This window comes from Ostrea edulis, chromosome 5 (assembly GCF_947568905.1).
Source record: "Ostrea edulis chromosome 5, xbOstEdul1.1, whole genome shotgun sequence".
NCBI classification, from domain to species: Eukaryota; Metazoa; Mollusca; class Bivalvia; order Ostreida; family Ostreidae; genus Ostrea; species Ostrea edulis.
This window is the reverse complement of record NC_079168.1, coordinates 27326569-27343178: the sequence shown is the minus strand read 5'-3', so window position 1 is coordinate 27343178 and position 16610 is coordinate 27326569. Positions and strand designations below refer to the sequence as shown.

Below are 16610 nucleotides of genomic sequence, written 5' to 3'. Positions count from 1 at the left end.
CTTCTTACCTACAAATTGCACGGAAGCGTTACTGAACATATTCAAATAAACAGGAGAAAAGTAATCAATGATGAATTACCATAGACATGAGTTGTGTTTATTTATAATTAGGTGACACGCTTACATGTATGTATTCTGATGAGACAAAATTTATTCAAAAGCTTCTACATGAGAAAACAAAATATCTTCATGTGGCCTTCTTGATATTTAGATTCATCGACATAGACAGATATTCTTTATTTCATTCTTATTAAGATTAGTGAAAGCAAATTCATCTTTCTCAGATTTCACAATACAAAAGAGATTAAGACTAGATTAGATTATGAATACAAAAAACAATCAAAAGTGAAGATAACGAATATTGATTAATCTTATGAATCCTATATTGAAAGCAAACATTAGGGTAGAGTAAACACGGATCCCTGGATACATCAGAGGTGGAATGGGTTGATTTAGTGGGAGTACGTCTCTTCTGCTAACAAGTCACACCCACCGTGAGCCATATATCTTGATCGGGTAAACGGAGTAATCCATAATTAAATGGTAAATTAGATCGCTATAACGAAGATCAATAAAATGAAAGTTACTAGATATAACAACTGCCGTTATATATCACTGCTGTTGAAATACGGTAAAACTCTATTTTGCGAGTTTCCAAGTCCGGGATCGATCATGAATATGTATATGATAAAGAAATACAATACAATTCGGTCCACTAACAAGGAAAATAGAGCATTATAACATATTTTCATTTGTCGATTCGATATATCCCAGTGAACCCGAAATAAAAGACAGCACAGAGTCGTCCACGTCTACTTGATACTTATATATTTTATTAAAAACAGATATTAACGGCAAACTAACAACTCAACTTTATGATAAACGGGATTATTTCAGCTTCTCTATCGTCAACTTTCTATATTTATGTAGCAATATTCCGTTATCACCTGCATATGGTGTTTATATCTCTCACCTTATTCAATACACAAGAGCTTGTTCTGCGTATGATCAGTTTTTGAATCGACAAAAATGTTGATGATGTATGGGTTTCAACAGTCTCGTTTAAAGTCAATATTTCGGAAATTCTATGGTCGGTATAACAATGTAGTTTGCCAATACATTCTATCATTAGGTCAAATGCTGTCTGACGTGTTTCATAGATATTGTTAGGCCGTTATTGGCACACTAATTTTGACTAAGGATGACGCCGTTTACCTGATCAGGATATAGGGATCACGGCGGGTGTGACCGGTCGACAGGGGATGCTTACTCCTTCTAGACACCCGATCCCTCCTCTAGTGTGTCAGTGTTTGCCCAATTATTTATTTTGTATTGCTTATAGGAGTTATGAGATTGAGCTCTGTTCGTGATCTTCACATTTCTTCTTACGTATTTTGCTTACTCCCCCTAGGCACCTGATCCCACCTCTGGTATATCCAGGGATTCGTGTTTGCCTAACTCTCTATTTTGTATTGCTTATAGGAATTATGAGATTGATCACTATTCTTTATCTTCACCTTTCATTACTGTTGTTGAAATGTAAATGGATAATATATATTTTACTAATTTGCGAGTGAGAAGTCAAAGGTCTATCCGTAACAAATTTCAGATACATTCTTTACACACTGATTCTGACTACGGATTACCCCGTTCACCTGGTAAACGTATAGGGCCAACGGCGTGTATAACCATCGACAGGGAATGGTTACTCCTCCTTGATGCTACCTCTGGTATTTCTAGTTGTAATCTTTATTAGAACTCTTGAGATTGATAACTGTTCGTTATCATCAGCTTTTCATTGCAAAGATTTGCATGGTTAATATGTCGGGAAGAGCTTATATTCGTCTCTAACGGCTATTGTAAAAGTAATTTCGATTTGTGTTCTGCTATGGGTCACCATACTTTGTTTGCTAACATAAATAAAAATTGAAAAATACTAAGAAAAGCTTAACTCATCCTTACATCTATTGTTTTATGATTGTAGATTAATACAGCATTGGTAAAATTGTAACTGGTAATCCAGTTAAAAGAAAAAGGTCAACATATACTGTAACAATCTATGATCAATCTGATAACTCCTATAAGGAATACAAAATGAAGAAGTGGAAAGACAAGGACTCCTGGACATACCAAAGGTGGAATCAGGTGCCGAGAAAGACTAAGCACTCCCATGTCAACCGGTCACACTCACCGTGAACCCCATATTCTGATCAGGTAAATAGAGTAATCCAGAGTCAAAACCATTGGGTACAGAACGGTGTTACAATTTGAAACTCGTCAGACAGTCTTTGGCCAGTGCCAGGTTGTATTGGCAATGGTGTTAACATCTTTTTTGTAACGGACGACTAACAACAACACCACAGATGTTTGTAACTGGAGACGAACACAGCTTAATAGGTTTATTCATTTTTGACAAATTTTACATCGGACGTCTCTCTGGTCATTAAGTCTATCTGTATATTTTTGGACATCACCACTCTGAAACTTAGAAAACAATATACCACTGAAATCAACAATTTCACAAAAGAGTGGTTGTATATGATAGTTAGAATTCATTAATATTTTGCACTTACGAGTGTTTTTTAATTGTCACAACTACAGTAGAGTTTGGGTTTCTCCTGTAACACTTGTTGATTCTGTCATTTATCTTTCTGGGGTACGGATTCCATTTTCCATCACCATCTTTCCACATCCATTGATTTACAGCACTGGACGATGAGAACTCTTTTGCACCATCAGATTCTATGTCTGACGACGGTTCATCATACTTTCTGTCGTTTTTGAAATAGCACCCCTTTAATACATGTAGTCGTTGAGGACTAACCAAAGGAGAATCACATGGTTTCCATCCAGACTTTAAATCATGGTCCTGAGGAGATGCACTTGAAGCAGAGTAGCTTTCTATAAATGAAAACGTATTCAAATTGGCAAATATTACTAGCTTTCTATAAATGAAAACTCATTCAATCGTTGATAGATATTACTAGCTTTCTATAAATGTAAACGCATTCAATAGTTGATGAATATTACCAGCTTTCTATAAATAAAAACGTATTCAATAGTTGGTGACTATTACCAGCTTTCTATAAATGAAAACATATTCAATAGTTGATAAGTGTTACCAGCTTTCTATAAAGAAATTATACAATAGATGGCAAATATTAATAGCTTTCTATAAACGAAAACATACTCAATAGTTAATAAGTGTTACTAGCTTTCTATAAAGGAAAACGTAATGAATAGTTGTAAAATATTACAGCAGGACGATTTAGATATAATGATTTTTTCATTTTTCTCTCAGTGTACTGCATACCATTTTCCGGAGTATAGGAAAATTCCTGAGAGCGATTCAAACTAGCGTTTCTTTTCTGATCTTTGAGATATTCTCTCGATTCTGATGAGAAGGGATCGCTAAGGAAAAACAAGTAAAAACCACATGCCTTTGAATTATTCACAAGGTGAAAAGAACGTTTTTTGGCATTTCTGAATTCTTGAATGCAATACATCATGTTTTAAGAGCTTGTCTACGAGAAAACCATGCAAAATGTGATGGAAGCAAGGTTGTCGGATCAACAACATATTTTGAGTGTAATAAAGTACATCAATATCAAATACTTTGGCATATTTTTTTCAGGGGTGTAGTCATTGGATAGGGATTTGCAGCCATATTACTAAAAATAGCACTTTTGCTCTGAAAAAAGGGTAAAATTATGTATATTTTACCCTTTCTATCTAAAAATTCTAACAGGTTATTGAAAATGGATTTTTAAAAATTAGCACAGTTTATAAAACAACTGGATATACATATTCATATTGTTTAGTGGGAATCTAAAATTTCACTTCCGTTTAAGTGCACAAAGGTCACAAATTTGGCACGATTCCAGATTTTGATAAATTGCAGAAAATGATAACTTTTGAATCAACTAGTAGTCAAAAAGTAACGCTTTGATTTATTCAAAATTACTTTCATCTTATAGAGAAGAAGTATATTTACGATATATCAAAAATCTGTCTTTGGACTCTCGATTATAGTAAATATATGAACACTTCAAGTTGGGCATTTTTTGCTGCTTGTAGAGCTTTTATTCTGGTAGCCACCTAAACCTGTTTGCCATGCATGGTCCTTGTTATCTTATGAAGTCTTATATAATTTTATGATTTCACATCAGATGACCAGAAGTATGTATCAATCATTTTTTGTTGCTATGGGTCCTGGTTGCCATGGTGACAAATTGCAAAATTTGAAAAAATAACGTTTCTAAAAAAAATAATATGCATCGTATGAATAGTTGTAATTTAACAAAATTGATATTTGTGTACTTTTAAAATGCAATTTTTAAAAACAAATTTTAATGCCAATTTATATTATGCTATATATAATAAATTCTTTATTTAGACAGGATAGCACGATTAGTACAAATGACTAGTTTACATTGTGGTCCTACAGAGACTTAAATATATCACAAGCAATTGGATCATATTTCTTCATAGATTTGCTTTTCCCATGGATACAATAAGGATAAATCTATTTTTTTAAAAAAAAATTCTGACTGGTTATTGAAAACATTCTGAAATAATCAAACTTAATCGCAAATACTAAGCCAGATAGCAATGTAACTTTTGAAAAGTTGTATGAGAGTCACAATATTGATATTCTAAAACAAATAAAATTGTTGCCATAGTAACATTTAGACCAATTTAAAGACTGACGTGCTTTAAGTTCAAAGGTAAAACTTGTATGAAGACAGAACTTAATAAATATCCACAGTATAATACCCCAAATCTTTATCTTTTCCTCGGGACAGTTAACACGTCATATGAAGTTGTCAGGTACAATATATTAGATAAAAAGTACTTAGTGGTTAGGAATTTTTAGATGTCATCAAACTTTAACAAATGAAGTACCCAGAAAAAAATTGAGCAGCAACCCTTAAACAATTAAATAACATGCTTAATACGTACATATAAATAAGAGTTGCCAGATGACTGTACCTAACCGTTTGTTCAAAAGGTTAAAAGTTTTTGAAAAATAGGTCAAAGTCCAAGGTCGACGTTGACAGTTCTGGTAACAAAAGAAATGGCATTTATGTTTGAAACATCAAAGATCTATCACTCTTGGTTCAAAAGATATAACCAAGATAAAGTTTTTGAACAGTACGTCAAAGTTCAAGGCAAAGGTCGTTAGGTCAAACCAAAACAAAGGTCTTTTCATGAGGCATCTATATATGTAAAATATCAAAGCCTTATCCCTATTGGTTCAAAAGACATAGCCCAGGTTGAAGTTTTTTTTTTAAAAAATAGGTCAAGGTCACTAGGTCGAAAGTCTTGGTATCACATCAAAGGTCTCTTCATGGGGAATCAATAAGGAATATATCAAAATCCTACCCCCTTGGGTTAGAAGATATAACCCAGGTTAAAATGTTTCCTTAAAGTAGCACCGACGCCAACACTGGGGTCATTACAATACATGCAGCTCTCCGGATAGTCGTCCCGGTAAACTAAAAGGAATGTGCATGTTCTTATCTTGTCTTTCTTTTGTTTTTTATTCTTACATGTAGCGTATTATTCTACATTCTAAATCCATGCGAAAGGGTTCGAAGCAGCCATATTCAATACCGGAAATTAATGATTATAAACATTATATTGAGAGGAGAGGGGTGGTAATGGTAAAATGCTCTTAGATAGTGAATGATCTTGTTAAAATCATAAAATAATCAATAATGTTGAATATATCTAAATACAGAAATATTCTTTGCATTCGCACTCCACTCCCAACACTATTACACGTACAAATGAAATATAGCTTAAATACCAACTGACAGTAATCACATAAATTGCACCGAAGATGAAGGTCAGATAATAATAACGTCCGAATTCGCACAAAAGTAAAGAAGTTCGTTTGTAATATAATTTGTAATGAAATGTATTGTTTATACCTGACCCGGCTGGTATAGTCTGTCCTGTCTAAACACGTACAGTGTAGGTGGAGAGGCCCCGTAGTTGGCACTCATCACCAGGGTGGAGGGTGTGGGCGGGTGGCAATTTTTTTTATAGAACCCCCAACCTCCCTAAAAATTACTTTTAACACAACCCGAAGCTCAAAATCCTTGATAATGATAATAATGGGGAGTCCAAGGATTTAATTCATCAGTTCAAGCTTCCATTTCAATTGTTTATTGATTGCCATAAAAAAGTAGAGGGGGTGGCTGATTTAGCTAAAGAGACCTGATCGAAATAATCTTCGGTTTCCCTGTCAGATAAATGATTTTTCCAAATTTTTTCCCGATCAATTTCTCATGATGAACAAAGTATAGTGACGATCCAAACTCTACCTACATCAATGACTTTAAGAAACTACATTAGCATATACATATACGTAATACCATATCAGTTTACAATATCTATATATTTGTTGTTGGTAAAATAGAGAAAGGTGTAAATTTTCGCATGTTGAATCGTAACCTATGATTAAGCATCACGTATGTCATATTGTCACATTGAGCACTGAAGAAGAAAGATACCGAGCAAACTGTTACATCATACATTCTTTGAGTTCACTTTATGCATTTTTATTTCACACTTTTCCTATTTTGTCCTGTCCTCATTACTTAGTGCATATATGTAAACTAATAACACATTTTTGTCATCAATCATGATGGTAAACACATTTTGCAAATTCGGGGAGGAGGGGGGGGGGGGCTGCACTAGATCCTCACATGCTCCATCTGGACTGACTATAGATGCATATTTTCTTTGATTTCCTCCATATAACATCTAAGCATTCTCGGTTAATGCATGAATTATCAAGGAAAGAATGCTTTCAATTCTTCAATGACAAATTGCCTGACCACTGGCACTAGTTTACAGTATAACAGGACGAAAACCGGATACTTTTAAAACCCTGCCAATATTTAGAAATTTCTGGATTACATTCGCAGATACTGTTATGTCTTTCACTGATATCACATAAACATGATGTACAAATTCTCAAATCCCATTTCAAGTTGGAGTCATAACATTCCATAATATTGCTATCATTTTGTACCTTCTACGTATGAAGAGTGCATCAAAGGGGAGGTAATTCCAGCAACAGGTCTATTTCATTAAAATACCCCCTTTTTCATATAAAATAGTAGATTACTGGGATTTATTTATTAGAAAATGATAAATCTATAAATAAAATTAAATTTCCAAACAATTTATGCATCTAATATCACAAATTTTAAATCTTTAATCTTTTAAAAGATAATTTTAAATGCTTAAAAATATTCATTTTTATCAGTTTTAAAATTTTAATTGCAAATGAACGGCCAAAAGTCCAAAGTACAATTTTTTATATTTTACAGACAAGGATTTGATATCAAAGTATTATACACTTTTAAAGAAATTTAAGCGTTACTTTTACAACAACACCTATTTCAAAATTGACCATATAACACAAAATGAAAAAAGTTTGGCACAATGCCAAATTACAGGCTCCATGTTATCTCTATATGGACACTTATGATGTCAAACATGATTTCTCCATAAGTGGTTTACATGGAAATATCATTAAAAAAATCCATTCTTTTCATAAGCCTTCAGAATTGATTTGCATTTTTGAAAAAACAAAACCCTAATATTTAAGGATTTTTCTTGTGTTCAAAGACTAATCCACGTGTAAATACAGAATGCGTTGTTACTAAAAATAGAAATGACCTATCAATAAATTGACCTCAAATTATAATTATTCCAACCATAAACTCCAATGATATAAATGATTAGAAATGATATTGATGACCACCATTTCCTTCATTTTTATATATTTGCATGGTTTTCTCGTAGACAAGCTCTTAAGAAACGGAATATACCCTCGAATATAAATCAAGGAAGGAAATGATTTTGCAAATATACATGTTCAATAAATAAAGTATATACCATATCTGAAGATCGAATTTCCCCTGATATCCAAACCTGTAATGACTGGTCTGACCATTTGACCAGCATACCTAAAGACGGACAATCAACATAATAAAGTGAAATGTTAGATATTTAATCAATCAAATCTTATGTGTATGTGTATTCGTATTATTAAATATCTCATCAAATACCAGGTCTTACCCAAACAATTCCATTGCGTTTTACAATGTACACCGAACCAAGGGTCCCTTCACCGCCATCTTGATCTCCCCACATCCAATCTAGACCTAATGAAGTAATTCAGATCTGAATCCTCAGTTAGGTAAAGGGCTTTCATAGCAAAATGTACAATAATTTTGATGTGAAATTACAAATCAAATTCACAAGTTATGATTAAACACCGAAACATCACTACTGATATTTGACTGCGACCCAGCAACCATGCAGTTTCCGTATTGTGAAATTCCCGTGAAGTTGGCTCACTAGAAATTACTTTTCTAGTAATCTCATCGCTCTAACGATGTCTTTTGATAACGTTACACTTTATGTTTTGGAAAACAAGAAGATATCCTACTGATAAGCAAACAGAATATGCGGGTTACCAGCTGAACTTTTAATGAGGTAATCAAAAAGACTTAAAAATCCTTTATATGAAAAGTGCTTGGAGGAGCAATTCCATAATCCAGCTAAATATGCTATATTTTGATATCATATCGACAGTCTTCAGCGAATTGCTCTAAATTTATAAGTCAGACGTTGTTTCAAGCACTTTTCAAACGTATTGATACTTGTACTACTGGTTATATCAGATACATCTGAATTTTCGCAATGCTTACATGCGAATATATCACAGAGTCCTCCATATCTGTTTCGTACTTGGATATCTTATTGAAAATAAATATTAACGACAAACCAACGACTCAATGTTATGACAAACGGGATGATTTCAGTTTCTCTATCGTCAAATCACGATATTTATATAGTAATACTTCATTATCACCTGCATATAGTGTTTAGATGTCTAAACTGACTCCATATGCAAGAACGTTTTCTGTGTATGATAAGATTTTGAATTGAGGGAGTCTACTGACAAGCGAGTTGATAGTGCAGGAAGAAGCGTTTGATTTATATATTATTGGTAATTCGCTAAAGTCAATCAGGTAATCGCAGTATTTCTTAGTAAAAACTCAGTGTATAAAGAACGTCAGACAGTATTTGACCTAACAATAGTTGTATTGGTGAATAACATCATTATATCGATTATAGAATTTGCGAAATGCTGACTTTAAACGAGACTGTTGAAACCCCTTTAACATAAACTTGTTTGTTAGTAGTCTGCCTCGATTTAAAAAAGTGACTACACGTAGAACAAGCTCTTGCATATCGAATCACTTGAGAGATATTAGTTTGCCGTTAATATCTAATTTCAATAGAATATCTAAGTATTAAGCAGAAGTGGACAACTCTGTGGTGTCTTTTATTTCGAGCCCACAGGGATATATCGAATCGAAATATGAATGAAAGTTATCATTGTTAATAGACAAAACGTCGTCGATATATCTAAATGTCGAATTGAAGGTCACAGCAAGAGATTTGTTCTTCTTATGTAGATGTTTTTTGAATAAATTCTGCTTCACATTAATATAAAAAAACAGGTCATTTGAACTTTCGCACTGTTTACATAGAAAGATCTTATTTAGGCACACGAGCCCCATTTTACAACGCAACACACATGTAGGTTAAAAGCGATTTCAACGTCACAATATAATATGAATATAATGTTTGAGCATACTATAAAATTAGAGAATGATATAATACCAACGACAATCATGTATGATCATGATCATTTGACAGGAAATTTCACAGGTATATAGCTTATCATATGATAGCGGCGATAAGTAAACACAAAATGTTATGAGATTTCCCCAGAAATACGACTATAGAATTGTTCGTCAGAACTATGTTTTAAATATAACGTCATATGGTGTGAAGTGCGCTGATTTACATTTATGTACAACAGTGATTTTTCGAAAGCCTTAACTTAGCTGTGCCGGTAGATATTTTCTTTTCTTTAATCTGAATGATAGGATGAACTTTCATCACGGTTCCTAACATTTACCTCGTTTGACCAAACAACCGACAGCAATAAATTCATCTTGTAATATCCTTGGTTCGTCACATACTGTGATGTCATATTTGTCTTTTTCGGGAAGAGTTGATCCGTATCTATACCTATTTTTCAAACCAGTATCCCATTCCACATTTAGCAACCCACCTGTAGAAAATTTCAAAGTAATTATACAGCAAGCAAGGTAATTGTCGTTCAGAGAGCAGATAGATGTCACCAGATCACAGTATTATGATTTATACTTCGGCATATATGATTTCTACATGAACCAATAACATTCGTCATTCTTAGGAGTACAAGACATGTAATTAGTGACTTCCACTCATTATATATTTACAGTCTTTCGAGTATCCTACGACTGTGCCGGGTTCATATCTGTCTTGATTACCCCATTTCCAATCCGGCCCTCTTCTAACTCTAGTTCCCAAGGAAGGCATGCGTGGGTCTCTTAGTTTATATGCATGGTCGTCTTCAATAAGTTCCTCTTCCATTATTTCATCCATAATTTCAAACCATGAATTATATAATCGTTTCTTTGAACACATATCAAAAATATCGGCCTGCAGAAGATATATAGTCTAAATATTTCACTTATGCGTTATCATTTGAGTGATATTTGTTACTTTGTATGCTATCTTATTCCTATTTCATGAAATCATTGTTATTCATTATGATAAGATTCTACACAAGGTTTATTATCGTATCCCTTCAATAGTTTAGATTTTGTTGTCACATTACCTGATCCATTTCTGTGAAGTCTTCGTCAGGAAATGTGCATGCCAACGACATTAATACCATGTCTCTGTCATTATTATCATTCTTCAATGTGAAAGACAACATAGACGCCGTTCGCTTTAAAACGAGAACATGATATCGTAGACATTTTGTTTCAAGATCGTAGAGACAATGATATACAGGAAAGCTTTGATTATGCAATGCTCCTACCATATTCTTAGAGTATTTTGCAAATTGTTTAGCCTCGGACGGATACACTATCTTTCCTCCTCTTGACTGAGCGCTGATAAATTCCAAAAGTACCTTAAACGAGAGATTACAGTAGCTTCATGTAGGTTATTGTACGATGGAGTGTGAAGAACATTTATAGCTAGGCTGTGTGAACATTTAAGAATGATATATAGAGTGACAACTGTACTGACCACATCCGGGTCCTTTCCTATAGGTATACAAAATATAGGATGACGCCTGCCGATTATCCTCGTCAGTTGCAACAGGTGATGTTTATCCTGAAAGTAAATCATAAAGACATATCTACTTTGAAATCAAGTGACCGGAATTAATGCACGAGAAATGAGTTTAAATACACTTGTATATACATGTACTCCACTAATATATTTTTTCTCAATATTTTACAGAGCAATCATTAAATACCTCTTCACGCTCAAAAAGAGGGGAATCTTCACCATCACCAGTACACGTAAAATCTGAAGGGCGTCCATCCGAAATTAGAATTATCCGTGGATGAATATGGAACTCACCCATTCTTCTGGATAAGCCTTCAAATGGAAAAATGGAAATGGAGAATTATGAAAAACATTAGCATTGTGAAAAAGTTTATGTAAATGCAAGGTGAAGATAACGAACAGTGATCAATCTCATAACTCCTATAAGCAATACAAAATAGATAGTTGGGCAAACACGGACCCCTGGACACACCAGAGGTGGGATCAGGTGCCTAGGAGGAGTAAACATCCCCTGTTGACCGGTCTCACCCGCCGTGAGCCCTATATCCTGATCAGGTAAACGGAGTTATCCGCAGTCAAAATCAGTGTGCCAAGAACGGCTTAATAATCGACATGAAACACATCAGACAGCATTAGATCCAATGCGAGGTTGTATTGACGAACTAGATCGTTATAACGACCAGAGAATTTGCGAAATGCTGACTTTAATCGAGACTGTTGAAACCCTTGCACCATGAACTTGTAATGTAATGATATTGTGATGAAGGTGTAAGTTGTTTGAATGATGGAAGATGAAGATAACAAACTATCTTATAAAGAATACAAAATACAGAGCTGGGCAAACACGGACGCCTGACTATACCAGAGGTGGTATCAGGTTCCACTGGTCTTAGCCGCTGTGAGATTATATCTTGATCAGGTCAACAGTCATCCGTAGTCAAATCAGTATGCCAAGAACGACATAACAATCGGTATAAAACACGTCAGAAATCATGATGGGGATTTAAAGCGATATGAGGTATAACTGACGGCCCCCAAAAAATAAATGAGAAAATACAGTTAGTAACATGCATTCATTATATTTTCTGTTGTATCCAATTTTCTTCGTAATATTTGGCCTCTAAAACCATTAAATTAGTAATAAAATCTAAGATCTGAATTGCCTGGCTGCCAGCCACTAATTCCTAGCTGTTATCTCGATATTCAGTGACCCCAGGGGTCACTACTTCGGAATGCTCTAATTGCGCATGTGTCAATGTTGTAAACCATAACAATGTCAGGAAAGCTACAAGATTCTGACCGGTTCTTATGTGCACAGGCTGTTTATTGTTAAAGTCTCATTTTAATTTACAATATTACATTGTTTAAACTTTATTTGTATTCATCAAATGCAAAAATAATTCACAGACAAAGAAAAAGCAATGGTGTTTACTTCTGATTCCATCTTCGTTTGACCTCGTTATAAGCATCTCCCTTTCACTCGGGAATAATCTTTTCTTGTGCCGAGAGATAATGAAGGCACTGCTCAGTTCGAAAAAGTGCACAGCAGGAATGCAATTAACAGCTTTCTTTTGTTTATTGGGCTGCTTTTCTTATCAGAACCTTGGTATTATCTTAGATTTACAAGTAGGTAAAAGTTTATGGACAGATCAGATAAAAATTTTTATCGTGTGTTATAGCTCATATGGCTTTACAAATCTTGGATACATGAAGAATATTAAAATAATCGGTGAAGATAGTTATCCTAAAATTAGCATAGCTTCCATTCTTTTCACATCCCCCAAACACAAACTACTTCGACATTTGTTATGGTACCTATATTTTGATTTTTACATGTAATTACCCTTTCATTTATTGAATATATATGTTCTATATCAGATGTAAGATTAATGTTGTATTCAAATATTATATAGATATAGGGCTCACGGCGGGTGTGACAGGTCGACAGGGGATGTTGACTCCTCCTAGTCACCTGATCCTACCTCTGTTGTGTCCAGGGGTCCGTGTTTGCCCAACTATCTATTTTGTTTTGCTTATGGGATCTATTAGATCGATCACTGTTCGTTATCTTGAACTTTCATATACAATGTGTTTGAATTCCCATGGGTATAAATTGTACACCATTATTGGTTGACCTGGTTTTGTATTCAGATGAGAGGTGGAATGAATTCAAAAGCTTCTACACGAAGAGAAAAAATGTCTTGAGGAAAAGGTGAAAATAAAGAACAATATACAATCTTACAACTCCCACAAAAATGTAATTCAATGTATTACGAGTTGGGCAAACATTGACACTGGACATAATAGGGGTGGGGTAAAATTACTAGGAGAAGGAGGCGTCCCCTGTCGGACGGTTACACAGACTAAATCTGAATCACTTGAATTGCATTACATTTGGGTATAGAAACCTGCATGGTAAAGATTATGATATTATTTTGTCTTAGACGAGGATTTAATATTTTAATTTAGAGTACTTTACTGCCGCGGTGGCCTAGTGGTTAGAGCGTTCGCCCCGCATGCGGAAGGCTGGGGTTTGAATTCCGCCCGCGACAGACCTAAGTCGTTAAAACAGGTAGTGTTAGTTGTACCGCAAAAAGCTCGGCATCAGGTGTGAATGTGACGGGTCCTCGGAGATGACCTTAAAAACGGAAGTCCCGTGTCGCAGTAGGTGTGGCACGCTAAAGAACCCTCACTGCTCAAAGGCCGTAAGCGCCGAGAAAGGCCTAAATTTGAAACCCTTCACTGGTCTTGGTGACGTCTCCATATGAGTAAACAATTCTCGAGAGAGAGACGTTAAGCACGATACAATCATAATTTAGAATACTACATTTTTGGTTAATTTTGGTTTGATTAGTCGTATTGCAAACGGGTAAAAAATTGTATATTCACAAAAACAAATTCCCAGACAACAGTATATTATGCATTTTAAAAGTATTGGAGATGATTAGTTGCAGTATTGCATGATTCTATCATGGACCGCAATACCTACCTAGTGTATGCTGTGGAAAACCCAGCAACACATGAATGCCTCACCTGGTCCAAGAAATTGAAATGATGTTCAAAATTAAATATAGCTCACCGTCATGTCTTGCTCCTTGTGAAAGGAAAAATGCCGCAGTCAAGGGACTTAATCATCCAAACTCGACAGCATCTTATATAAAATAGATTGCAGATAGTCATTGAATTCCCAAGTACATATTCCGTGGACAAATTATAGTTTGTTTACTTCTCTTCGCAAAATATTCAGCTACAACAATCGTACTTGTACTCCAACTACCCTTTCAAAAGATGAAATTGTTCAAAACCATGCTTCAGTTTTCGACACATTTAATATCCCAGACAAATGGGTTGGGTGAATATAAGTTAATGTACCCATAATGGATTCTCAAACTACATAAAATCCCTTACAAAGATACTTTGCTGGACCCAGTAAGTACTCTGTCCAGCCCCTATCTTTGCTCCTCACGAAACTATTAACAGTTGTGAAGGAGAAACTTCAAATTTACTGTGCGACTACATATGCCAGAAGTGGTGTTAATCAAATGTTGATTCTGAAAAATTCTAACGAACGTTTAGTAAGCTTGAAATTGCAAAACTTTTCTCAAATCAATAACATCAAAACGTATGACTTTTCAACACTTTAAAAGACCATTCCTCACGATAGATTAAAGACCAGACTTCTTGACATCATAGACTGTTGCTTCTTCAACAAAAATGGAAAACGCAAATATTCGTATCTAGTAATCAGTCATACAAAAATTATTTTGTTAAACACCACTCTGATTCCACGCACAAGTACTCTGAAGTTGAAATACAAATGTGCTAGAATTCCTCATTGACAATACATGTATCTTCGTGGTCTTTGATGATCAGGTCTTCCAACAGTCTGTTGGAATGTTCATGGGTACGAATTGTGTTCCTTTGTTAGCTGATCTGTTTTTATATTCATATGAAGCAGAATTTATTCAAAAAGTTCTACGTGAGAAGAAAAAAAATCTCCGGCCTTCAATTTGACATTTAGATATATCGACGACGTATTATCTATTAACAATTATATCTTTCATTCATTTGTCGATTTGATATATCGATGTGAACTCGAAATAAAAGACATCAAAGAGTCTTCCACTTCTGCTTCATACTTAGATGTTTTATTGAAAGTAGATAACAACGGCAAACTAACAACTCAACTTTATGAAAAACGGGGTGAATTAAGCTTTTCCATCGTCAACTTCCCATATTTATATAGCAATGTTGCAGTATAACCTGCATCTGGTGTTTATATATCTCAACTGATTCGACACACAAGAGCTTTTTCTGCGTATGATCAGTTTTCAAATCGAGGCAAGCTACTAACAAACAATTTGATGTTACAGGGGTTCCTACAGCCTCGTTTAAAGTCAGTATTTCGCAATTTCTATGGTCGTTATAACGATCTTGTTTGCCATTTCAACATATCATTGGGCCAAATGCTGTCTGACGTGTTTCATACCGATTGTTAGGTCGTTCTTGGCACACTGATTTTGACTACGGAAAACACTAGTTGCCTGGTCAAGATATAGGGTTCACGGTGGGTGGGACTGGTCGACAGGGGATGACTACTCGTCCAAGGCACCTGATCCCACCGCTGGAGGTCAGTGTTTGCCCATCTATCTATTCTATATTGCTTGGAGCTAGGAGATTGATCACTGTTTGTTATCTTTACCTTTTATTTAAACGTCACCAGATTTTAGTGAAGTACCACACGATTTAACCTATGCTTGGCGCCGAGGGACGGAACAGGAAGGGTGACTAAACATCAACATATGTCGTATTTCGGATCCCCGATATAAAGGTAATACCTGAATGACCCACGACTCTCACTTTCAAACGCTAAGTGTTTGGAAGTAGTTGTTAGTTACTAGCATGTACCTCTTAGTTACCAGCCTAACGTTTACCAAAAGGTCAATGACTACCCATTTTCCGATCTTAGTATTGGCGCAAATGAAGAGCATTTTAAGAAGTAACTGGCTGTAGATGCTTAACATATTACTGTCGCCTTAAAAATTATACGAAAAAAATGATTAATGGACCCATTTTCTACCGATGATTTCCCTTTGCTTAATGCATTTATCGTATTAATAGATATATTCCTTAAGGATAACTTACATTTTGCTGTATTTTCCCATTACATTACACTGTAAATATTTTATTTATTTCACAGTAAAACTAAGAATATTTAGGAGAATATCAGCCATCCGTCAGTGGACATAACCTGAAAACCCATAGGTCTTCGTGTTATAGAACCGTTGGAGGCTGTTGCTGTTTTGTCAATTATAGATATTTGTATGGAGTAATGTAAAATTTATACGGTACGAATTTTGATGCACCAGATGCACATTTCC

At 34.8% G+C, this 16610-nt stretch overlaps 1 protein-coding gene across 2 annotated transcripts in view; it reads right to left on the bottom strand.

Annotated features, from left to right (window-relative positions):
- Positions 1–2362: 2362 nt before the first annotated feature.
- Positions 2363–16610, bottom strand: part of LOC125652124 (uncharacterized) — a 37810-nt gene continuing 23562 nt past the window's right edge. For both annotated transcript variants that reach the window (XM_056165614.1, XM_056165612.1), the window contains 11 exons: positions 11417–11541; positions 11185–11271; positions 10973–11065; positions 10766–10879; positions 10365–10587; positions 10019–10174; positions 8101–8186; positions 7918–7988; positions 3314–3411; positions 2574–2901; positions 2363–2484 (listed from right to left, as the gene is read on the bottom strand). In XM_056165614.1, coding sequence (XP_056021589.1) covers positions 2400–2484; positions 2574–2901; positions 3314–3411; positions 7918–7988; positions 8101–8186; positions 10019–10174; positions 10365–10587; positions 10766–10879; positions 10973–11065; positions 11185–11271; positions 11417–11541 — 1466 coding nt within the window. In that variant the 3' untranslated portion in view covers positions 2363–2399. The remainder of the gene's footprint in view (positions 2485–2573; positions 2902–3313; positions 3412–7917; positions 7989–8100; positions 8187–10018; positions 10175–10364; positions 10588–10765; positions 10880–10972; positions 11066–11184; positions 11272–11416; positions 11542–16610) is intronic.